This window comes from Benincasa hispida, chromosome 9 (genome assembly GCF_027475165.1).
Source record: "Benincasa hispida cultivar pf3 chromosome 9, pf3_genome.v1.1, whole genome shotgun sequence".
Lineage (NCBI taxonomy): Eukaryota > Viridiplantae > Streptophyta > Magnoliopsida > Cucurbitales > Cucurbitaceae > Benincasa > Benincasa hispida.
Window position 1 is genome coordinate 28,234,951 of NC_143486.1, and position 24,414 is coordinate 28,259,364.

The 24,414-nt window shown below is 34.5% G+C and overlaps 1 protein-coding gene across 2 annotated transcripts; it reads right to left on the minus strand.

Moving 5' to 3' along the window:
• Positions 1-13,857: 13,857 nt before the first annotated feature.
• Positions 13,858-23,092, minus strand: LOC120087307 (putative galacturonosyltransferase 6). 2 transcript variants are annotated; one of them, XM_039044264.2, is made up of 9 exons: positions 22,628-23,092; positions 22,456-22,490; positions 22,160-22,198; positions 21,967-22,057; positions 21,808-21,863; positions 20,040-20,362; positions 19,495-19,852; positions 18,676-19,197; positions 13,858-14,415 (listed from the first exon to the last, which is right to left on the minus strand). In XM_039044264.2, the coding sequence occupies exons 1-9, from the start codon at positions 22,737-22,739 to the stop codon at positions 14,140-14,142; spliced, it is 1,812 nt and encodes a 603-aa protein (XP_038900192.2). In that variant the 5' UTR covers positions 22,740-23,092; the 3' UTR covers positions 13,858-14,139. The 2 variants fall into 2 exon arrangements, with proteins under 2 accessions (XP_038900192.2, XP_038900191.2); XM_039044263.2 differs by having other exon boundaries at positions 21,808-21,884; positions 22,628-23,064.
• Positions 23,093-24,414: the final 1,322 nt, after the last annotated feature.

A 24,414-nucleotide genomic window follows, 5' to 3' on the forward strand; every position in this document is an offset into this window, starting at 1 on the left:
CGAACACCTTTCATATAAGAAAATATTTTAAGAAAAGTATAAAGTTAATCGATAACAATTAAATTAAATTCAATCACACTGATGATTATCACTAGAAACACCGAATAACCTAATTCACAAGCAATTAATAGAAAGTTAAACTGTTCATCAAATCACTATTATCGTTTTTGCCTTTAATTTTAGCTCCAAAGAACCGAATTTTGTATGATGAGAAAACTGACATATAAAGATTTGAGGAAACAATGACACGACCAATTATTTGAACCTTGTAAATAAACATTCATGTAAAGATTGTTTCACCATCAACGATAAACCAGAACTTGACTAAACTTTTTTGTCACTAATGCATGCCATATATCAGTTGAGTTATATAGACCTACTTTACTCTGTTAAGTTGAAGTTAATTTATATTAAAATTGGTAAAATAATAATAATAATTTTCTAATAAGGGATTAAGTTGCAAGAATAAGAGCTAAAGCTAAAAGTTAAAGAAACATTAATTGCTTACTTCCAAACTAAGGTAAGATACGTTTTACCTTTGATGAAAAGTTGCATCATATAAAGTTTCAAACGATACCTTTTCATCTAATCGACGCAACAACTATGATATGTTTAGATTCATTCTCATCTTTAATTTATACACTAGCTTTAGCTCTTGTTACTATAACTTAATTTCTTATATTTTCATTTAAGAAAAAGTACAACGTGAATATGTTTCCAAAATTTATAAAGAAAATGGTAATAGTTAGAGAGAGTTTTGTTTTTCTTAAAAAGTTGACATATACTAGTTTTAAGATTTACTGAAACTAAAGAATTCAATTCGAATATTTGAAAGTATATAAACGAAAATGAAATATGAGACACCCTTATGCAATTCACAACAATCACGATGATATTTTAGTTTATAAATTTTTATTGAAGTACAATTATTGATAAAATATTATGAACTCTTATTTATATGGTATTTAATTAAAATATTTTTTCATTAATTTAATGGATATCAACTAATATGAATAAGTAAAATTAAAATGAAGATATACTGAATGAATTAAAAAGAAGTTTTCTTAGAGTGAATAGGTTACTAAAATTATCTTTTAGTAGTTTATAATTAAAATTAATTCCATCTAAACTAGTTGATCAATAAGCATCCAAAATTTAGGGTTAAGTTCAAGAATAATGTATTTTTTATAATAATGACAAAAACAAGATCCATAGGAAGAAAATTACAAAAGTAGGATAGAAGGAAAAAATATTAACAAAAATAAGGTAGCAAAATCATGTACCCGGTAGCAAAATCAGCCTATGAATGTCAATGAAGACCCGTCCACAATTTCAATATATATTTTTTTATTGTTTTCGATTTAGATTGTTTTTGTAAATAAATATGAAAATAACATTATTTTTTTAAAAAAAAAATCCATTTTTAGATTACTTGCATTCCCACATTTCTTTCCCCTTATAACAAAAATTCATAAAATTGAAATGAATAATGAATGCACGAAAAAGAAGAAAAATGGAAAAACTCCAAATCACGATTAGCGTGGATTTCAACAAAAGTTTGAATCGATTTCGGTTTGGGTTTTTCTATTTTTGGTGTTTTGATTTGAGGGTTTCTGTTTGAGAGTGTCTAATGAAAAATTGCTCCAATCGGCATCATAGTTCCCCAACTAATAGCGTTCAAAACTCCATAAACCCAAAAAGAAATAACACGAAAAGATCAAAACACTTTAATCAGATGATGAAATTTCACGAAATCTTCAAAAGGGTTTCACAAATAAGAACATTCAAACAGACACATATCAGAAAAAATAAGAAAATTATAATCTAACACCTCCCGCCAAAGGGCCTTTTTTGCCATACTTGATTGATTGATTATGGTCATTGATGAATGAGAAATTTTGACCAATCATAAGTTGCCACGTCATTTATTCCAAATCATTAAATTTGGGCTCAATTAGAAGTTGACATATGTCTCGAAGTTGAAGACAAATTTCGATGACGCCACGTGTTTTATAAGCCCAAAAATAGGTTGAATTTGACCCAAATATCAAATCAGACCTAAATCCAACTAATTAGGCCCAAATGTCAGACCCATGAACCAACCAAACCTAAGTCCAACTAATTGAGTCCAAAGGCCAAGCCCATGGATCAACCAAGCCCAAACCCACCTGTGAACAGAGAAGCTCTTCTCATTTGGAGAGGTCAACAATTCTATACTCCAGAGAGCTTATAGGGAATTCCCTACAATCAGAGGACTCCTTGACTTCTGAAGCTGACCACACCTGAAGACTGAAGTCCTTCAAAGATACAAGCATTCTGAAGACTGAAGTTTCTTGAAGATACAAGTATTCTGAAGACTGAAGTCCCTTGAAGATATAAGAAATTCTACATTTAGAGATCCCAGAGAGAATTCATCAACAAGCAGAAGACTCCCAAGACTCTGAAGCTGCACTCCTAGAAGATAGAAGATCCTTGAAGACACAAACACTTTTCCAAGACTTCTACTTCGAGAACATTCGGTGCTTTTCTTCTTCAAATCAATCACATCTACCCAACCGAGAGAGAACTAGAGGATCAAGTAGTAAAGATCGAACCACATCGATTCAAATCAACCTCGACATCAACACCAATTCAAGTTCAACTCCACGAAACAAGTTTCTCCGGAAGCCTCGTGCGAACACTAATCTTCCAAGAAGATCAACAAGTCCAAAGGTCGATCGTCCAAAAAGATCAACAAGCCCAAAGCTCGATCGTCCAAGAAGATCAACAAGTCCAAAGGTCGATCACCCAAGAAGATCAACAAGCCCAAAGGTCGATCATCCAAGAAGATCAACAAGCCCAAAGCTCGATCGTCAACTTAAAGATTATAGTTTATTTTGAAAGCATCAAAATACTATGTATTAGAGATTGTACTCACTTTCTATAAAATTAATACAAATACAAAGTTCAAGTGCCACGAAATAAATTTCTCTTGAAATCTCGTGCAAACAAATTGGCACACCCAGTGGGACTTCTCTACCTCTCATCTCTCTCATCATCCGAGTCAACAAATCTACAAATGGCACCAAAGAAAGTTGCATCCAAAGTTACCGTCACAAGGAACACTTACATAAGTTTTGTCACCACGGAGGAAATCTGGGACCAGCTGCTGGAATTTCCTAAAGACAGGATCGTCATCAAAGAAAATCCCTTGTTTGAAAACTATGCTTCTGCTACTGATCTATTAGAGAAATAATCACATTTTGATGTAGTTTCTATCATGATGACTGACGTAACGACTGAGTCGACCATGCAGAGATAGAGATAAAGATAAATCTCCTAATGAAGGTTGTAGAGAAGCGAGATCATGAAATCGCTGCTTTAAGAGATTAGATACAAGCTCGAGATATTGCTGAGTCAAGTCAATCTCCAGCTACAAAAACCAATGACAAAGGAAATACTGTCTTGCAGGAAAGTCAGCCACCACAATTCACCTCTGTTGCCTCCCTATCAGTTCAATAACTCCAGGATATGATCACAAACTCCATAAGAGCTTAGTATAGAGGACCATTACAAACTTTCTTTATGTACTCCAAGCCATACACCAAGAGAATCGACAACCTGAGAATGTCAGCTGGGTATCAACCTCTAAAGTTCCAGCAGTTCGATGGAAAGGAAAATCCAAAACAACATGTTGCACACTTCATTGAAACCTGCGAAAATTCAGGAACCAGAGGAGACCAACTAGTCAAACAGTTCGTCCGCACCTTGAAAGAAAATGCTTTCAATTGGTATACTAATTTGGAGCCAGAAGTGATTGACCGTTAGGAACAACTAGAAAGGGAGTTCTTGAACTACTTCTACAGTACAAGGCGCACTGTTAGCATGATGGAGCTGACGAACACTAAATAGTGGAAGGGAGAGACAGTCATCGATTACATCAACCAATGGAGAGCTTTAAGTCTGGATTGCAAAGACAGACACACTGAATTATCTATAGTGGAGATGTGCACTCAAGGCACCTCGTACATTTGAGGAGCTAGCAACATGCACTCATGATATGAAGTTGAGCATCGCCAATAGGGGAACTAAAGATTTCCTAGTCCCTGAAGAGAGAAAATACAAGAATGAAGCCAAGGGCATTGAAAAGATCATGGATAGTGTCACAAAAGAATCTATGGTCGTTCATGTGACCCTGCTGAAATTTTCCTCCAAAGAAAAACAAACAAAATTTGAAAAAAGGCACAATGATGTCGAGAAGCATCGTCCAACTCTTAAAGAAAGACAAGAGAAGGTTTATCCATTCCCTGACTCTGATGTGGCAGATATATTGGAGCAACTGCTAGAGAAGCAACTTATTAAGCTTCCGGAATGCAAACGGTCGAAACAAGTAGGAAAAGTAGATGATCCTAACTACTACAAGTATCATCAGGTCATTAGTCACCCAGTTGAAAGGTGCTTCGTGCTGAAGGAACGGATTCTGAAGTTGGCTCGTGAAAAGAAGATTGAGTTAGATTTGGATGAAATAGCTCAGACAAATCACGCTATAGTAGCAACAACTTCAAGTGTTCCAACACTATCTATGTCCCATGCTCAAAGACAAAGCCTGATCCAGTTCGGAGCCTTTGAGCCTATAGCTTTTTGGTTTCAGCAAGAGATTCAAACAGCAAATTCCAAAAAGAAAGATGAGCTCATTGGAGATGACAACGAAGGGTGGATAGTTATGACTCGTCGAAAAAGAAGACAACCAAACTCCACCTAAAAAGAGTTGCGTTCCTATCGAAGCTATAGAAGAAGGAACAAGACTTATAACAAGAAAGGCAAAAAGATGACACAGAAGCCTAAACCTGCTAAGAAAGAAGATAAGAACTTTCCTCAATTCCGACGACTAGCAACTTCGGCATAATTTCTCCCAATAAGCTTTCTCAATAATCATCTAGAGAAAGTATCAGAAATTATTGCATGTCACACTGTCGGCATAGTAGAAGTCGACAACAATCATGTGACTGTTGAAGAAGTCAACGACTCAGAAGAAATGAAGCAAAGAACTTCTGTCTTCGGTCATATTAAGCCTTCAAGTGCTCGATCTTCAGTCTTTCAAAGATTGAGTATGGCCACGATAGGAGAAGAAGACCGATGTCCAACGACTACTTCTACTCGAACTTCGACCTTCAAAAGGCTAAGTATATCCATATCAAAGAAAGATCAACCTTCAGCATCTGCTTTTGATCGTCTCAAGACAACAAACGGTCAACATAAAGGAAGGATGAAAATCTTAAAGCCAACGTCATTCCATGATGAAAACAACGACGAAAAGATTCACAATTGTGTCCCTTCACGCATGTAGAGAAAATTTTCTGTTGACATAAGTACAGAAAGTTCCTTGATAGTTGATGCATTATTTTATGATGTGAAATTATGGATGAAATGCGATGATGAAAATACATTGAGCATTCAAGTTTTCTCAGTAGAATTCAGGTGTAAACCCCACTGAGTTTCCTGGTAAGTCCAGGTTCGAACTCAGGGACTTGGGAAACGGTATGCGGTGATAATTTTTCAAAAAACTTTGGGGTAACCAAAAAAATAAATAAGTTGTTGGGATTGTTGTTTTCGGTAATGAAAATAAACAAATGCGACAGAGTTTCGAAAAGAGTTGACAAAACGGAAGATGCGATGAGTATGCGGTGAACGTTGAGAAGGGTTTTGGTTAACACTTCCTAAGATGCGTTCATGCAATGCAATCATGCAACACACATACAATAGTAAACCACCTCTCGGTGCGAATGCTACGACTTCTAATGCTAGAACGCATGTGATATATGCGATAAGTCTATAGGGCCTACACATAAGCCTCTATTCCTATTTATGCGATGACAAAATGACATCTACACAAATAATGCGACAACATAATATCATATCTATCTCTAAGGTACATGCGATGCAGGTTAACAAACAGACCTTATTTCTAAGTCCCTATCTCTTGCTTATGTCGATCTAACCTCACTATCTCGAGTCTAGATTCTAACCTAGCTCTCTCGAGTCTTTAGGTTCTTTCTTTAGACTCTCTCTCAAGTAGCTCTAAAGGGGTGTTGGGCGCAACATAAAACAAGATAATCGCATGCGATGAAGATCCTAGGTCATGTTAGCTTAGTTCTTCTCAACCCATTCGATTAGTTTAACTACTCATCGTGCTAAGAGAGTGAATAGATGTAGAATAAGAACTTCCATTGTATAAATATAAAGTTAAAATACAAAATAACAGTGCAAGAAAAAAATAAAGAGCCTGGTAGCAATCTCTTGCTTCCCAGGCTTTTTACACTATCTTTCTACTCGTGTTCAAAAGATATTCTCGCTCTTGCGAGAGTCGGCCCGCTCTCTGCTTTTATGCCTCAAGGTTCTCTCTTGGGTTACCTTGAGCGATCTTTCAGCGTCTCGGCTCTTCTCTTGCTCCGCCTTAAAATAAAAAGGAAAACTATGGACAAGGCTAAACTATGGGAAAATTCTCTAAGTGTTCGAACTTCTTTTCTGAAGGATTCCTTCGATATTTATAGAGTTTTGGAGTGAAAGGCGGCTTCTCTCTTATGATTGCACAGATGGGATGGCTTTAATTCTCTAACTGATAGGCCGAATAGTTGTCATCGAAAAGCTGGATGTAGTTGTTATCGTTAGCGGCTGTCAACTTAATTCGGATTCAACCGTCATCAGCTTTCTGTCCCATCGTGATTAATTATGCCTTTCACCCAGATGCACCCACCAAGTTGCGCTGGCTCTATGCGGCAATCCTTCTTGAGCAGATGTTTGCGAACATAAATCACCGTAAAGCCTTGCGGTAATGCTATGCTCGTCCGTTGATCTCTTGTGATCGCTCTTTTCGTCTTGCGTCAATGCATATTCTACATAAAAACATAAAAATCAACTGTTTCTATGCGATGAACGCGCGACCACAATGTTGTAAACTTAATGCTTTTGGATGCAATTTAACATATTTTATCAATGTAAGCCAACATTGTTTAAGAACTTAGCACTGTAATAACATGCACTTCTGCCCATTATCAATAGTGAAGCCAAAACTCATCATATTGACGAATCCTACAAATGAAAATGATGATCGAAACCATGATGAAATAAAAGCTTCTGAAGTTTAAATGAAGAAGCTCCCAATTGCAAGAGCCTAAACTGCATGATGCTCCTGGCCCACATGAGCTTAAAATGTGAATGGCCCAAAAAAAATCTTTCTACGAACTACGTTATGACTTGATCCCTATCATTAAGAAGGGTATGTAGGCAGCTTGAAAGAAACTTCAAGTTCAATCCAGTTTAAAAAAAAAAAAAAAAAAAAAAAAAAAAAAAAAAAAAAAAAAAAAAAAAAAAACTACGTCATGATTTGATCCCTTTCTTTAAAGGTACGAAGGAAACTTAAAAGAAATTTTAGTTTAGTCCATCAGAAAAGGTACCACAACCACCTAAATATGATACTACAAGATTGATGTTGATCATCCCTGTTAAAGAATGTCACTCCATATTAAAGATGTTCATCCCTATTGGAGGCAACATAATGGATTGAAGATGTTCATCCCTCATAAGGAGCCAACACAGTAAATAAAAGGCACACACTTGGAATGTGCTTTGCTTTCTTTTTAAAATCAAACTTAGATGCTCCTCCATCTTCAAGTTCAAAGGCTTCGTCGATGCTCTTCAATCTTCAAGTTTATAGGCTTCATCAATGTTTCTCCATCTTCAAGTTTAGAGGCTTCATCGATGCTTCATCGATGCTTCATCTTCATGCTCAAGTCTGGAGGTTCTGCAATGCCATCTTCACGCTCAAAGTCGCGAAGTCAAACTCAATGTGAAGATTCATCGATGCTTCATCAAAGTCAAGTGTAGAGGATTCGCCGATGCTTCAAGCTCAAATGCGGAGGATTCACCGATTCTTCCAAGCTCAAGTGCAGAGGATTCACCGATGCTTCGTCAAACTCAAATACAGAGGATTTGTCGATGCTTTATCAAACTTAAATGCGAAGATCTCGTCGATGCTTCTCCATCTTTAAGTTCAGAGACTCCATCGAAGTTGTTTCATCTTCAAGTTCAAGATTGGCGGCATGTCCCCACTTCCATCTTCAAGCTCAAGGTCGGTGCACATGACTCCACTCCATCTTCAAGCTCAAAGGTCGGTGTGCATGGCTCCGCTTGATCTTCAAGTTCATGGTCGGTGTGCATGGCTCGGCACCATCTTTAATGACTCAGTCTACAAAATCATGACAAAGCTTCACTTCATCTCCAAAGTATGGCGTGGTTCGCTTCATCTCCAAACTGATAGCGCGGTTTCACTTCATCTCCAAAATGTTGGCACAGTTTCGCTTTATCTCCAAAGTTTGGCGTGGTTCGCTTCATCTCCAAAGTCGTGGCGTGGCTTTGTTTCATCTCCGAACTGATGGCGTGGTTTCACTTCATCTCCGAATTGATAACGCGGCTTCCCTCCATCTTCAAAGACGTGGCTTTGTTTCATCTCCGAACTGAAGGTGCGATTTCAGTTCATCTCCAAACTGATAACACGGCTTCCCTTCATCTTCAAAGTCATGGTGCGGTTTCGTTTCCTCTCCAAAATATTGGTACAACTTCACCTTTTCTCCAAAATATTGGTGTAGCTTCACTTCCTCTCCAAAAATGTGGGTGTGGTTCCACCTCATATGCGAGATCAAGTTTGGTTTGCCTAGCTCTACCTCATATGCAAGGACAACTCTGGTCCATCCGGCTCCACCTTATATGCGAGGACAACTCTGGTCCGTCCGCTCCGCCTTGTATGCGAGATCGACTCTAGCCAACTTGACTCCACTCAAAATCTTGATGGCATATTCTTCTCATCTTCAAAGTTTGATGGCATATCCGCCTCATCTTCAATACTCGATGGCATATTTCCCTTATCTTCAAAATTTTGATTAAGGAGTAACATAACAAGGTAGACCTTATCGGGATCCTCCCTAGGGTGAAAGCATGGAAGAGCTGTAAGCCTTGGCGGGGCCCTTCCCACAACGATCAGGATATGCAAACGGTGCTACAAAATAGACCTTATCAGGATCCTCCCTAGGGTGAAAGTATGAGAGAGCTGTAAGCTTTGGTGGGGCCCCTCCCACGACGATTAGGATATACGAACAATGCTACAAGGTAGACCTTATCAGGATCCTCTAGGAGAGTTGTAAGCCTTGGCGGGGCCCCTCCCACGACGATTAAAATATGCGAACGGTACTACAATGTAGACCTTATCGGGATCCTCTCTAGGGTGAAAGCATGGGAGATCTGTAAGCCTTGGCGGGGCCCCTCCCACGACGATCAGGATATGTGAACGGTGCTACAAGGTAGACCTTATCGGGATCCTCCCTAGGGTGAAAGCATGGGAGAGCTGTAATCCTTGGCGGGGCCCCTTCCACAACGATCAGGATATGTGAACGGTGCTACAAGGTAACCTTATCGGGATCCTCCCTAGGGGGAAAGCAGGAGAGAGCTGTAAGCCTTGGCGGGACCCCTCCCACGACGATCAGGATATGTGAACAAGTGGTTGTACTCCCTTGAGTTGCGCTTTAACTCCTACAAAAAAGGTAAAGGGACAAGTTAGTAAACCTACACACAAAAAAAAAAAAAAAAAAAAAAAATTAAGGGGGCAATTAAAAAAAGAAAAAGAAAAAAAAAACCATTTTTTTAAAAAAAAAAATAAAGAAAGAAAAAAGGGAAAGAAAATTAAAAAAATAAATAATAACAAAAAAAAAAAGAAAGAAAGGGAAAAAAAATTGAAAGAAGAGGAGGAAAATGAGAGAAAAGAAAGATTAGAAAAAGATGAGGGGATGAGGATAATGGAGGGGTTTGAAGTCCTATTTATAGAGGTTCCTAGGTTCTATAACAAATTAGTAAATCCAAATCAAATAAAGTTTTGATTCAAAATATTAGATTTTTTATTAGATTTCCTAATTTGATTAAACTATCCTATCAATACTTTTTCAATAATAAATATAAATATTAAAAACACATAAATTAATTTACAACGGATTTATATAGAAACTATTTTACAAAACAAAATAATAATAAAAAGGTATATAAAAAATATACATGATCTAATTAGTAGGAAATAGAAAATAAAAAATTAATTTTCAAAAATTAAAACTGAAATTATAATTTGAAGAAAATGAAAATGCACAATCTAATTTTATATATTTTGCAACAAACTTGAATAAAAAAAAATGATCTTTTAACAAAAAGAAAAAAAATCAAATCTTTTTCTTTATTTTATCATTGGGCTTTTTCTCAAAACAATTGTAGATTTTTTTATATTTTTAAACAGATTTGATCACAAAATCTTCTTTTAACAAAAAAAAAAAAAAAAAAAAAAAATCAATTCTTTTATATTCATTCCATCGTTAGATTTTTTTGTCAATTTTTTTTATTTTTTGTATTTTACACTAGAACTAGGTCTTGACTTAATTTGAGAATCCATGATATTTAATTTTAATTAAGAGCTTAAGAATTTATTAGACATTTTTTAAAAATTGAAAGAAAAAAATCAAAAGTTTAAAAGAACTAATAGACACTTCCAAAATTGAAGCTTGATAAAATGAAAGTCATACCCTAATAATAAGGTCTAGACTGAAGTCTCAACAAAGAGAACAAAAACTTTTTAAAAAAAATACAAATACAAATAACTCTAAATTGTGCTATGGACTCAATAAAAAAATAAAATAAAAAAAAAAGGCAATCAAGATTTTTTCTCCAAAACACACACACATACACAAACTAACCCTAATTATGCTCTAGTCTCAACAAAAAAAAAAATACATAAACCTAATCTAAAACGCACTCTATACTAAATAAGAGACTTTGAGACCTCCAATTTCAAAGTAAGGTCTCAACATAAATCTTATATGAAAAAAAAAATTAAATGATCAAAATTAAATGGATAACACCATTAACAAAAATGTGAAATGATAGAAAAAAAACTAAAAAGAAAGTAAGAAGGGCAATGCAAAATGGAGAAAAAGTAAGAAAAGAAATGTGAAAATACCTTGCACAAAATTCATTAAAGTTCTGTGTGAGAGACTCTCTACAGATAAAACCGAATTACAAAGTAGCAAGAGAAAGAAAATAATGTAGTGCCTAATTATATATTAATCAAGGATAAGGGTAAGGAATGTAATTTTACAAATGTCTGATAGTAGGGAATCTTGAAAACTCAATCATTTCAACGGGAATGGAGATGTCTATAATGAAGGGATTTTAGGATGTCCGATATCTTTGGATATCTGACTATTTTAAAATTACTGCAATACAAACAAAGGAATCTAGATGCCCATATGGGGTAATCTAAGATACCACGAAACAAACAATCCCTAAAGGTAAAAAAAAGTTTAAAGTCAATGACCTTATTAGACACAAAATTAAAAGATGAAGGACTTATTAGATATAATTTTTTTTTCAAAAAAATAGAGATTTTTTTAGTCACTTAAGGGGCATTTAGGGCAAAAACTATCATAAGACTAATCATCTTTTGATATAGTAAATAATATTTCTGTTGGGTTGAATGTCCTAAAACTCGTAGTTTGTAAACAGTAAATATATATGAAGTTTATTCAGACAAATGTTGTTAAATGAAAATGAATTAATTGTTTAACTCTAAATCCAATAAACCACGAACCCTTGGCTATTGTCATGAATACTTGGATTTTATGTGGAGACATAAACTGGATCAAGTTCGAGTATAATAGCCTAAACAATCTATAGTACTTGAATTAGGTTGGGTATCTATTTCTAGGGATACTATTGAATACGAGTTGTTTTATGATTGTTACAAATTTGTAAAGTGTCATAAACGATGTGATCAGTTCGTTTATGTAGAGACATGTGAGCAAGGGTATTCTACACGATGAGATTGTGTAAGACTGACCACGAAATAATCATTGTTACGTATTAATATCGATTAATTTCACTTCTTGATGACCTAGATAAATTGATCTAAATCCTGAGTTGTCTATAAACTCCTGTTTATTCGGGATTGTCCCTTGATCTGTATAGGTGAGGGTAAGCTCAATAGTACTGCTTAATATGCATCCCATTTCACGGATAAGATCGGGTAGATAGCTGGGGACATAGAATTTGCAAGATGAATTCACTCCTACCCATTTTAAGGATAGTAGAAAGGTTGTTCCCTCAAAGGCTGATCCAGGGTCTTGAACAAGGGACCCCATCCTCTCACTGGCCCGAGAGGGAATAAATTTAGTGATTAAGATCCTAAATCAATTGTTCATTAAAGAGACAGTGGTACTTAAGGATAAAAGATATAAAAACAGTAATTGACCTAGCTGAGGTTACGAACAACATGTGAAGAATCAACTTATTATGACGGTTATATTAAATAGACACAAAATATATCTACAGTGAGGTGAGTGCAACTACAGACTATAATGGACAGTTCTGTTAGTTAACGATCGTTGATTAACTAGGTTAAAGAGTTTGATCGATTAGTCTCGAATCGTTGGAACCCATGATCAATAGGTCCATCGAGTCTCCTTGTAACTCACTATGGACAAAAATTGAAGAACTAGGTGAAGTGAGAATTTGAAATATTCATATTCGATCTAGGGAAAATTATATTTTATATGAGATATAATTTATAATTAAATAATTTATTAATTATTTTTTGAGAGTATATTTTATATTAAATAAAATATATTAGCATGAAAATATTTTAAAAAATTGATTAAAGTCTTCTGTTCTACATGCTTCTATCCATCAATTTCAAAATCTCATTTGCTACAATATTTACTATTTGCTATAGTTTTTACTATTTTATATTCATCATTTTTTTATTCTTTGTTACACTGTTTACTATTTTCTTCTCAAACTAAAATAGTTACACCTCAAACATATATTATTGTAACTCAAACTAAAATAATCTACATCCACCACAAATTATTATAATCCAACTATAATAATTTAGAATATAATAATCAATTCCTGTCCCAAATGTCCCCTTACTTATTAGATGTAAAATAAAAAATTTAGAGATTTTTTTAGACACTTTTTATAGTTAAGGTACCAATTCGACAAAAAAATTAAAAGATAGAATTTATTTTTTTTTATAGTATACACAAACATACAAACTAAAGTTGTAATTCAACCCATTTTAAATTTTTAGGAAATGTAATTATATATTTTGTTAGACATCATAAAATACTTATTTAACAATGTAAGTAGGTCTTCCCAAATAATTAAAATATATTTTAATAAGAAGATTTATTAATAGATAAGTTTAGGAATAGAGTTGGACTCAAATTATGTTCTTATGGTCTGTATTCTTGTATTTTGGAATGTTAAATTTTCATTGGCTTGATTCATTTGACCACATTGCCCACCCACATTAATTTCCAATCAAAATTTTGATAAAAACTTGGTTTTAATGCTATATTGTATTATACTTTTTGCTTGGATAGATTTTGATCCAAATGCTATGAATGTTCATTTTAGTTTTATACTTTCAACTTTAGTTCATGATCAAATTTTAAAAAAATGGTCATTTGTTGGTCTACTAAAAATAAAATAAAAACAAAAGTAAAGAGACCAAAATGGTTCCTTTAGAAGTAAAAGATCAAAATAAATATTTTTGGAGTAAGGAAACCAAAATGAACAAAAGTTAAAAGTATAGGAACTAAAATAACTAAAGCGATGTACCAAGTGGTAGTATGTAAACTTAAAAATTTTAAACTCTAGTATGTAAATAAAAATACAATGTTATTGGTGAAGTTACAAAGGCTAATGGTATAATCCCACCAACCTCTATACAAGAACATTATAATATTGCATAATCAAAAGCAAACAAAAATAAAAGTGAAAGCTAGCTTGGTAAAAAGTCTCCAAATTCCTTTTATATACAAAAGGCTAACCCAACCAAAGGTGGAATTTCTTATTTTGAATCATTACTATAATTCAACTTCCTACAAGGTTATGGTAAAAAGAAAATACATATTTGGGGGAAAGAATGAGTTGCAATTTACATGAAGAATTGTTATAGAAGAAGTAGAAGAAAGAATTGAGAGAATTATGCAGCCTCCTAATTAAAAGTAACTAAATGTCACATCTAATCAAAACTCTATGCTTTTGTTTGTTTTTGTTGGTTATTAATTACCCGTGGATGTTGCATTGTTGCAAATATGGATTGTTGAAGTCCATATGTTTGCTCCATAACTCTTTGTACTCTCCAAACCCAATATCTAACCATGGCTTCCGAACACCATCGTAGTGTATAACAGCTGCCTTCTCGATGACGTCTAACGGCACGGTTGAGTCATGGCCGAGTCCAAGCACATGCCACCGTCGCTCCACCGCCGTGGTCTGGTTATAGAATGTAACCCACCCCAAAGGCAAGCTTCCACCCTTCAACATTGGTCGTTCCTTACTCTGCATGCATTATTACAAGATAGCAGTGAGGAATGGCAGCACAAAATGTGCATTTGATAAGTATTTTCTGACTCTAAAACTATGGTTTCCAAAACGTGAATTACAGTATTAAAATACAAACTATAAACAAAAAGTGTTCTATAAATTGAAATAACAATTAACGAAGTGAAAGAGTTGGCAGGTATCATAAATCACCAGGACCATCGAGTTTCCAGGGGAGTTCTTAAAAGCTTGGAATAAGTAGATACTTTTTAAGGTATTCTAAGAGCTATTTTAGATTTGACTTGATCCCCAGAGGTATCAATCACCAAAACAGATGATAACCATTCTCATGAATGACGGAAAGAATCCAAAAAGTCATCTAAAACAAATTTCAGATAACCAACAAGAAATTTTTTATACAGATTTAATCAATCACAAATGAAGAGGTAGAAAAAAGAGAGAGAGAGAGAGAGAGTGGGTCATCAAACTTGTTATTGAGAAAGCCTACGAAGGCATGGATTAATAAATTTTTTTGACAAATATCAGAAGGAAAAAGATATAGACAAAATGTGCATTTGACAATATCTCTCCTAAACAAAGCTCAAGTTTTTCTGCTTCTATTAACCAATTTACAAGAAAATAATGTTCCACCTAAGGCAATCAACCATCAGGATATACATGTTCCCCAAAAAATTGGTATCTCCAACTTCTTCAAACGAATATCCTTTAGAAAGATTGGTTTGAATGTTTATTGGAATTGTTGGAGTATTTGTTTCGGCTGGCAATATTAACAAAGGCCGTTGGGTTCTGTCTTTTCAAGGAGTTCTTTTCGGCAGCATTATTTTTTTTTGTCGAAGAATTTTGTATTTTCAAGGCATTCCAAGAAGTTCTTTTGCCTGCATTAACTGTTTGGAGTTTTTCTCTCCTGTATTTCGACAACATTTATTGAAGTTTTGTTTTCAAGAATGGATAGCTCATCTAGATGAAGAATTGGATCGAATTCAAAAGGAGAAGCTTTTGTGCAAAAAAGTATCCCAAGCAGAAGATTGAAAATTTTCAGCAACTCTTGTCGGAGCTTTCTGACCTCTACTTCAAATTCTATGGCAACTCAATGTTATTTCTCTTGCTTGATGGGAGTGGCCTTTTTTCAAAGCTGTCAAAGTCCTTTGGCTCCTATTTTGGCTTCATCACATGGTTCTTGGTTTTTTTAGTTTCACATTTAGTGATCTTCTATCAAGCGCCATCTTATTCTGTTTTGGGTTGTTTTTCTTTTTGCTCTACTTTTTTGGACAACTCTAGTCATGGATTTTATTTGGTTGTATTTACTTCATTTTACTTATTTTATTACACTGTATTTTGAGCATTAATCTCTTTTCATTTCTTCAATGAAAAGTCTTGTTTCTTTTTTTTAAAAAAAAAAAAAAGATTCAAAATAAGTATATATATATAATTAGGGAATGATTCTAGAGTTCCCCTGATTCTACTAAGTTCCAGCTAACACACCAAGAGATTCAAGGGCTCCTCTTACCACGATCCTCCTTTGATCTTTCTTCTCCATTGGATACTTCTCCCGTGCCCCAAATTCCCACCAAACTCTGGGTGAACTTCAACTCCATCTTACAATCAAATAATCCAAGCTCTTTCCCATTTGTACTTTAACTCCCACCCATTTTCTCTTCGATGTACTAGGTATGATCTATATAAACATATTTTTGTTAGAGACCATTCCCTAGAATCAAACAATTCTGACAACACTTTTGATGAAACCATATGGAGATATATACAACTAGGGAAAGATTAAAAAGTCTTATTACTCCCCAACTCCTCCGAACTACAAGCAAACACACCAAATGCATAGTTCCCTCTTCCTTTTTTAACAAGAAAACTAGAAAGATGAAAAGAGAGAAAAATGTTCAAGGATACAAATTTCCAACTAGAGTGAAAAGAACAAGCAACCAGACCAAAAAAGAAAATCCCCAAAAGTTATAATAGCCAATACAGTACTTAGGAGAACAATGCACCTAATTTCAGAAACAAACTTGTGAAACCAAAGTGCCGCTGAAGCTAAGAAAAAAACCCGACAAAATGTAAAATTGGCTTTGGTAAAAGTTCATGAGGATTGCTGCAAGTGAGGCTGCTGCTCCAACAAACTTAAAAGCCACTATGAGGAATATTGAGAAAACAAAAACACCAGGCCAAAGGACCTGCTACAAAGCTCAAAAAACTGAGAAAGATCCTCAATAATATCTGGAAAATCCTTTAAAACTTCCAAAGATAATGCGGTCTAGACTAAAGTTGGAGGAATTTCTCTCGAAGAAGGATGGGAAAAAAATCGCTTGGAACTTTGGGGGAGCCTACTATGTGCCAAATGTATACTTCCCTTTTCAAACTCCTATCCTAAATAGACACTAGAAACTGCACTTTTTATCCTAAGCCTTCAAGTGATGATCTTTGCCTGGCTCTGAGGCAACTTTTCATCAGATCCACTCAACAAACAGGCTCTTTTTCTCATATCACGGTCTCATCTTCAAGAGAGATGTCGAATACACATAACAGTCGAGGAATCTTTATCACACTTTGTTGCAAGTGCTGAAATTTTCTTGAATGAAGACTCGCGAATAATAACTTTCACCTGTTTTAAAAACTTTGCGTTTCCATTAAGCCTTGAGCCAACAATTATCACTCCATCCATATAAAAAGAAACGAGAACGTGGACCTACAAGTAGAGGAGCCATAGAAGCCCAAAATTTAACTTTTCAAATCCAAAGAATGATACAGAAACATCACTTGCAACCATCCATTTGAAGAGCCTAATCAAACTCCTAACCACCCTTTGAAGGATTATCTTAATAAAAAAAATAGAAGATGGATGGAGATACTAGATAGGAAAGCATTAGAGAGAATGAATCTGCCAATTGAAGGGAGCAAAGTGGTCTTATACCGGGAAATTTAGCTGTAAATTCTTTCTCCCGCCAGTTTCCAGAAATGAACCAGGACGGCCTTCCTCTAAAAGTCATTCCCAGGCTAAATAGAGGTCAGGTCTTCAATATACCCCCAATATCAAGTTTGATTTATTGAACAATCATTAACTGTTGTGCCAATGAAGGTGGATTTGGCAAAATTTACCTTGATATATATATATATATTATAAAATCAACAAATTTTATTGAGAAAGAATGAAAGAATACAAGGGCATACAAAAAAAACAAGCCCACAAAAGCAAATCCACTAGAGGTTCAGTACTTTAAGAAGATTATTGAGCTTGTTATAACCACGTTAGACATTAAAAAAAAAGTGTCATCAACAATTATAAGAGGGTTGTCCAAAGCCTTTCTTGAGAAGCACTCCCTGGTGTAAACCAGTCTTGAAGAAAATTCTTCAAAGGATTTTATTAAACTTTCAACCAAGAGTCTAGCCTGTATTTATAGGCAAAGGACCAAACAACCTAAATAACTAACTAATTAATAAAGATAATAAACAGAACCGGTGGACAAAACTGGTTGTGCACAATCAGACCAAAAATAATATATTGGAAGAGTTAATAAGCTATTCTAACTAATTAGATATATCACTCCCAATAAGAAATCCCTATCAACCATGTCCTGGGCTTTGCCAAAATTAATCTTGATAACTCCTCCCTTTCTTGTTCTCCTCACCTTATAGGCATCCATAATAGCCAAAAGGATGGAATTTAAAATTTGCCAATCAGAGACAAAGACCAAATCATTAGCCTCAATACTAGCGAGAGAAGGCTTTCTTCAATCTAGAAGCTAGCACACAATTGAATTAGTTTGTGGAGGAAACAGTGACAAGGCTAATAGGATGGAAGTCAGTAAACTTGGGGGCCTTGATTTTCTCTGGACTAAGAAGATATAGGTTTCAACACATAGTGAGGCAAGGAAGAAGGGAGAAAAAGAAGGATGAGCAAGCCATCCATTTCACCCTTGCATAACATCTTTTAAAATGTGATGATACCGATATGTACCTGATTGATAAGCTAAAGAAGTACAAAGTAGCTAGGAGACAAGGTAGATTCATTTAGCAAAACATTACAAGTAAGAACACAAGTAAAATATGTAAGAAATTATGCAGTCTAAAATATCAGCAGAATACTGGAGGGAAAAATATGCCAGCACATTCAGATCAGCCTTAACATGATAGAATCGCACTGATTTATAAACAACGTAGATAGTGACTACTAATTTATAAATGGGTAAAAATAGTTTTATCTCTAGGAAAAGTAGAATGCAGCCAAAGCAAGGATATCAATTTTCTTACCAATCGTAGATAATTATGATAGAGAGCGGTTATATTTTTTTCCCTCCACCTTCTGAGATCAAATAAGTTCATCCCAAATGCCCATGTGCATGCCTTATGGTCGAACTTTTCAGTAATCAATGGATCTGAGAAGTTGATAAACATATCCATCCGTAGAAAAGAAACTTCACTATCTAGACAAGTTTCAACAGCAGCATTTACTTTTCCCTTCATATCAAGGTGCCACAAACCAGATAAATCCTTTTGCACCACCACATCGTGATCAAGAAGTATGATCTTATCCAGTGAAGGGAAGATATTTGGTAGATAGAACCGAAGATAGTTGAGTTCAGAAGTAAACCTTGGGTCACTTGAATTTTGCATCTTCCATCCTAAATCATACTCAGTGGACAGCCATTTAAAGTGTTCCATGCTCAGGACCTCAATTGTGGCTTTTCCGGGAGGATTTAGTGAAAACCACATGGACATTGCTGGTAAGTTCAATGAATTGGTCACTAAATGGAAGACAATTTTCTCCGGCTCCTGCAAATTTAAAACAAGACAATTATACATATTTTCGAAGAATGAGCTGTCCCTAATACCCATTATAAAACTAAAAGAAGAGACAACATCCACAGGATATACAACCTGAGAATGCCCTCATACAAATCAAGAAATAACACGTTTTAAACTTTAAATTCTAATTAAGGTAAAAATAGTAAAGTTGATTGCAATGCTCAAAGGGGGAAAATCATGAGTATATACTACACTGGAAATAGTGGAATTAAAAATGGTAAAGTTGATTGCAATGCTCAAAGGGGAGAAATCATGAGTACATACCTTAGCACTTGAAATAGTGGAATTGACAACAACTGCACTAGCCAAAACATTGTCAGAGAAGACAGCATAATGATACAACTTAGAATCATGCAACTTTTGCTGTTCAAGCAGCTGCTTCTCCGGAGGTTGCAAAGCAAAGTATTCAGAAGTCAATCGCATTGATAGACAATGAAAGCCTTTAGGGGTGGTTCTTGCGGCAAGATTTAGAAGATAAGTAGTTTGTTTCTTTTGCATTCGAACTTGCTCTTCAGCATTTTCAGTCATAGCTCGAAGCTTTGAAGACATTGCCGAGCAGTCTGGGAAAGCATGGCCCGCTTTTACTAATGAAGACTCCATATTTTTCATTTTCTGCAAAGCACTATAAATTAAACAGATGTTCAGGTCAAGTTCCACGAGTTTAGATATCTCTTCTAATAAAAAGCTGGATATAATTTTCCGTACACTAACGTAGCTACTTGACATTAAGGTAACCTTTACCATTTTTCAATTTTTATTTTAAACTCTGCTAACAAAATGTGAAAAGTGGCAATGAAATTACTATTTACCTCTTTGGCAAAGCTGAATCCTCAGTAACTTCCTCAACTGCATGTTCCAACTCTTTGACTCGTTGTCTTAACTCTTTCATCAGATGAGCAGTACTACCTGGTGGGGCAAAACTTAGGTAGGCTTTTGCTCTTATCAGTTGATCTTTGATTTCCTTTACCTTATAATCTACAGATCTAGACTGGGCTATGTGTGCATTCTTATCACGCTTGGTAGCACTCCGATTATGTTGTGGATATTTTATCTCTATTTCCACGTCCCTCACTCCTCTCGACTGAGCATGAAGATTACTATCATGTCGTCCAGTTTCCTTAGAAGAATGCTTCTGCAATCAAAATTTAGAACCAGTGTGCAGGTGAACCAAATTATTTATTCGTTTCAGTTCATGTATGCTAGAGAATAAATCACTGTTGCAGAACATTTGTGAATCTAATGGTTCAGATGGGAACCAAAGAATTTTTTTAAAAAGAAAAAATAAAATAAAGCAAGTAGGTAATGAATGATGAAACCACTTATACTGAAATTCCAATGTTGAGAACCAAAATCAGTTCCAGGAATTGCGGTTAAATATTGCACATACTGATTAGTTCAAATCAAACAAAATAATATGCACGCATGTCCATGCTCGATAAATTCAAACTTGATGCTCATTATTTCTGTTGGTGTGATGTGATAAGACATTATTTTTTTGAGGAAACAGTAACCATTCATTGATATGATAAAATGGGATACAAAAGGTCCTATAAATGGAATAACTACAAAAAAGCACCTTCAAAGATAAGTGAGGGCACTGAGGCTATAATTACAAAAAGGAGGAGACTATTTGCTACGATTGATAGCTGAAAAGATGTTTATAGAAATCTAAAGATCACAAACTTAAATAAAACATGTCATCAGATGCATTAGCTTAAATAGATCTTTATGATAGAAATCATAAATATTCTGCATCAATATGTCAAAGCATACAATATATATATATATGTATATATATATATATATATACCATCTCCTTCTAATCACATAGTTCAAACATAATGTAAAAACAGGGGGAAAAAAAACAATATTGCAAGCAACCAAATTTATCATGGACAGTTTATTCATACAAAACAAGACTTTTAATTAAAAATAATGTTGGCTAGATGAGAAAGTGAACTTCAACCATCAACACATGCAAGCAACCAAATGTATGAGCATACTGAGAAACTGGAACTCAAAGGAAGACCACCTCCGACTTATTATGAGAGAGGTTTCCTAAAAAGTAAAATCTTTCATCAAAACTCCTATAAAGAAACATTACAACGAACTTCAACCAATCATCAACAGTTACGCTATTTGTATGTTAGTACCTGTAATCCTATATTAGTATACCTTCAAAAGGAAAACCAAAACAGGGTTCCAATAATCCATAAAGTACATTCATTGCTTTAAAAAGCGGTATATGTTAGAAGAGTAGCCTGTTCAAGAATAACAAATTTAATTTAAAAACAAGTAAAATTCATTTGCAACTTCTAAAATAAGATCATAAAGAAGAGTTGAATAGCCCAAACAATTATCCACATGCTCATCATTATCAAGAGTGTCAGGTGTCTAAAGAAATTGTTTTGCATTGAAGAATAAAATAAAATAAATGATATACGAAGCCAAAGAAGGCATTACACTCCTACTATAGCCAAAATCCAAACATATACATTTCAAATATCATTTGGAAGGAGATATTTCCATTAATAGTCCATATTGAAGAGAATCAAAAGCATTTGTATAACAGGGTACCTTTTCCCCACCATCCTCAAACCGTTTATCCTTCTGTTCATTGCTGGGTTTACTTCCTGAAGTCCAAATGGAAAAATCTCCGAATAAAGCAAAATAAATAAGAGAAGTGAGAACAACAGGGGAAAAATAAGACACAAACACACACACACACAAACATACCAAATTCAAGGGAGTTAATTCCTTCTCTAGATTGAAAATTTTTATCTTCAAAAACAATAGGTTTGGGTTCTTTCAAGCTCTCGCCCGCTTCCTTCATGCAAATGGCAGTAAAGATCAAATTCACTAACCATAAAGTCAAGAACATGCGAGAGATACCAAGGGAGCGGATGATTTAACTGATATATAAGGGTACCTGTTCAATTGAGTTAAGTGCTTCAACATCTCTCCGCTTCTGCAAAGAATAACATTACAAGAGGGAAAACAAAAAGAACTGCCTTGAATCTTCTTAAAACATTCATGTTAATCAAATTCCCTTCAGTCACTGATAAACATCACATACGATTGAGAACATCTCACAATAACAACTAAGCCTACGCCAAAGCAAAAAATCACTAAACATTTCTAACAATCGAATTCTCTCATTTCAGCAAATCACTCACCTCACAAACTAAAAAAGAAAAAAGAAAAAATCTAAATAAACAGCCATACCCTGCTGGATAAATCATCTATGAACTCTCTCCGCCCTGAATCAAAAGAACGAACCAAATCAATCAAACACAAGAAAATAATACATTAACTCCAAAACCAAAAGAAACCCTCGTCCTCTTACATTCAGTAGTAAACAAAAGAAAAAACAAAAAACAAACAACACAAAACGAACCAATAGAAGTGATGGTCTTGAGACGGTGAGAAACGAGAACCAAAGGAGCAAGAACAGAGAGAGAAAGCAGAGAGAGGATGAGAATCCTCTGGCATCGACGAAGAAGCTTCATCAACGCCACCTTATAACAGTGGATCCCGTGGCAAAATCCCTCAGAAAAACCATAAAAACAAAATTCAAACTGGTTGACGATGGAGGGAGAACTGAATCAACGGATTGCTTCAAGAATACGGAATATCAAAAAAGAAGAAGAAGAAGAAGAAGAAGAAGTGGGTTGGTCTAGGGTTTAGGGTAAAGCGTTATAATATTGCTCTTCTTCTTCTTGAATGGCAGGCCGATTGTAGAGAGAGAAAGAAAGAAGAAGAAGCTTGCTCGTCTCGGCCATGTTCTCGGCTGGTTCTGTATGTGAGTTTTCTGTGACAAGTTTTTCCTTTTTCTTTTTTCTTTTTTTTTTTTCTTTCGGTTATTTTTTTCGTAATAATTTAAAATTCTTAATTTTCTACTCTGTAGTGATGCGGAAAGTGGTGGCTTATATTTTTAAAATGAGGATTATCATAATAATAATCATATGATGACGATGACAATATTATTGTCCTTAAATATCAAAAGTAAAATTATCATCCTTGCTTACATTACCATTTCTTTTATAGATAAGAATCAATATAACAAAAAATCAAAATAACTATACGAGAATATCATGGGACATAATCAATGTAAACCACTTAGGATAAAGAACATAAAGAATTGAAGACTTCTGATCCTCCAAAATTTTACATGCAACATAGTAGTACGCTAACACATTCTAACTATGGCGACACATGAGAGGAAGAGGCTAACTCCGAGCTCACCCCCCTTACCCGAAGCTATTTGTTCTTTAAGCATAAACATTTAGAATTCAGATTAGGCTCTTTAAACTTAAGATTATTATTAATTTGAACATAGCTTAATTAGTTACAACATCTACTTTCGAATAGAAACCTCTTGTTTAACAAATCTACTCTAAACCATCATGGTTTGGCTTAAAGGGTGTGAATTTAATAAATGGTTTAGGAGAAATGGGTACAATTCATAATGATCACTTACTTAAGATTTAATATCCTTAGAATTTTCTGAATATTCAAATATCCAAATGTTGTAGGGTTAGATGAGTTTATCCTGTGAGATTAATCGAGATATGTGCAAATTGATCCAGACACTCACGAATATAAAACAACTTACTTTATTACACACACAAAAAAAAGGAAAAACAAACAAACCCAAATCCACCTTGGTTTCAATTTTCCACTTTTCTTGCCATGAATTTAATTTCCAAATTTTTATTATAATTCCTAGCTAAACTTTTCTAAAAGTATTTTTTATTATTACTACAACAATAAAATTCTACGAGAGATTTAAACATCTGACCTCATTCTATGTTACTCAAGTTAAGTTAAACTTATTTTTTACTAAACCTTTCAAAATATCTCATAATATCATTCTACGGTAACTATTTTATTATAACCACAATTTTTTAGATAAGAAATGTATTTTTTTAAAACAATAGAAAGAGAATGAATCGATTTCTAAATAAAACTTGTCACATTTGTGGATGTTTAGTCAAATATACCCTTATTATAAGGGCATCAAATTAAAGCATACATAAACATAAAAGTCCCAATCAAAAATTAAAATTTACTCAAACAATACTATAAAATAAAATAACCATAAAAGACAATTAATCTCTACATGTACTTCGATAACATTGTTAGGATGAAAACTAATTTAGTAGTTCAACCATGTTCAAGTTG

What these genes read in the sequence shown, in the direction of transcription:
- LOC120087307 (XM_039044263.2), bottom strand. Translation starts at nt 22,739, where the DNA reads ATGAAGCTTCTTCGTCGATGCCAGAGGATTCTCATCCTCTCTCTGCTT. An exon ending in AATTAACTCCCTTGAATTTG is followed by an intron (nt 21,885 to 21,966) that starts GTATGTTTGTGT and finishes CTTTATTCGGAG; the next exon opens with ATTTTTCCATTTGGACTTCA. An exon ending in ATCATAATTATCTACGATTG is followed by an intron (nt 14,416 to 18,675) that starts GTAAGAAAATTG and finishes TAATGCATGCAG; the next exon opens with AGTAAGGAACGACCAATGTT.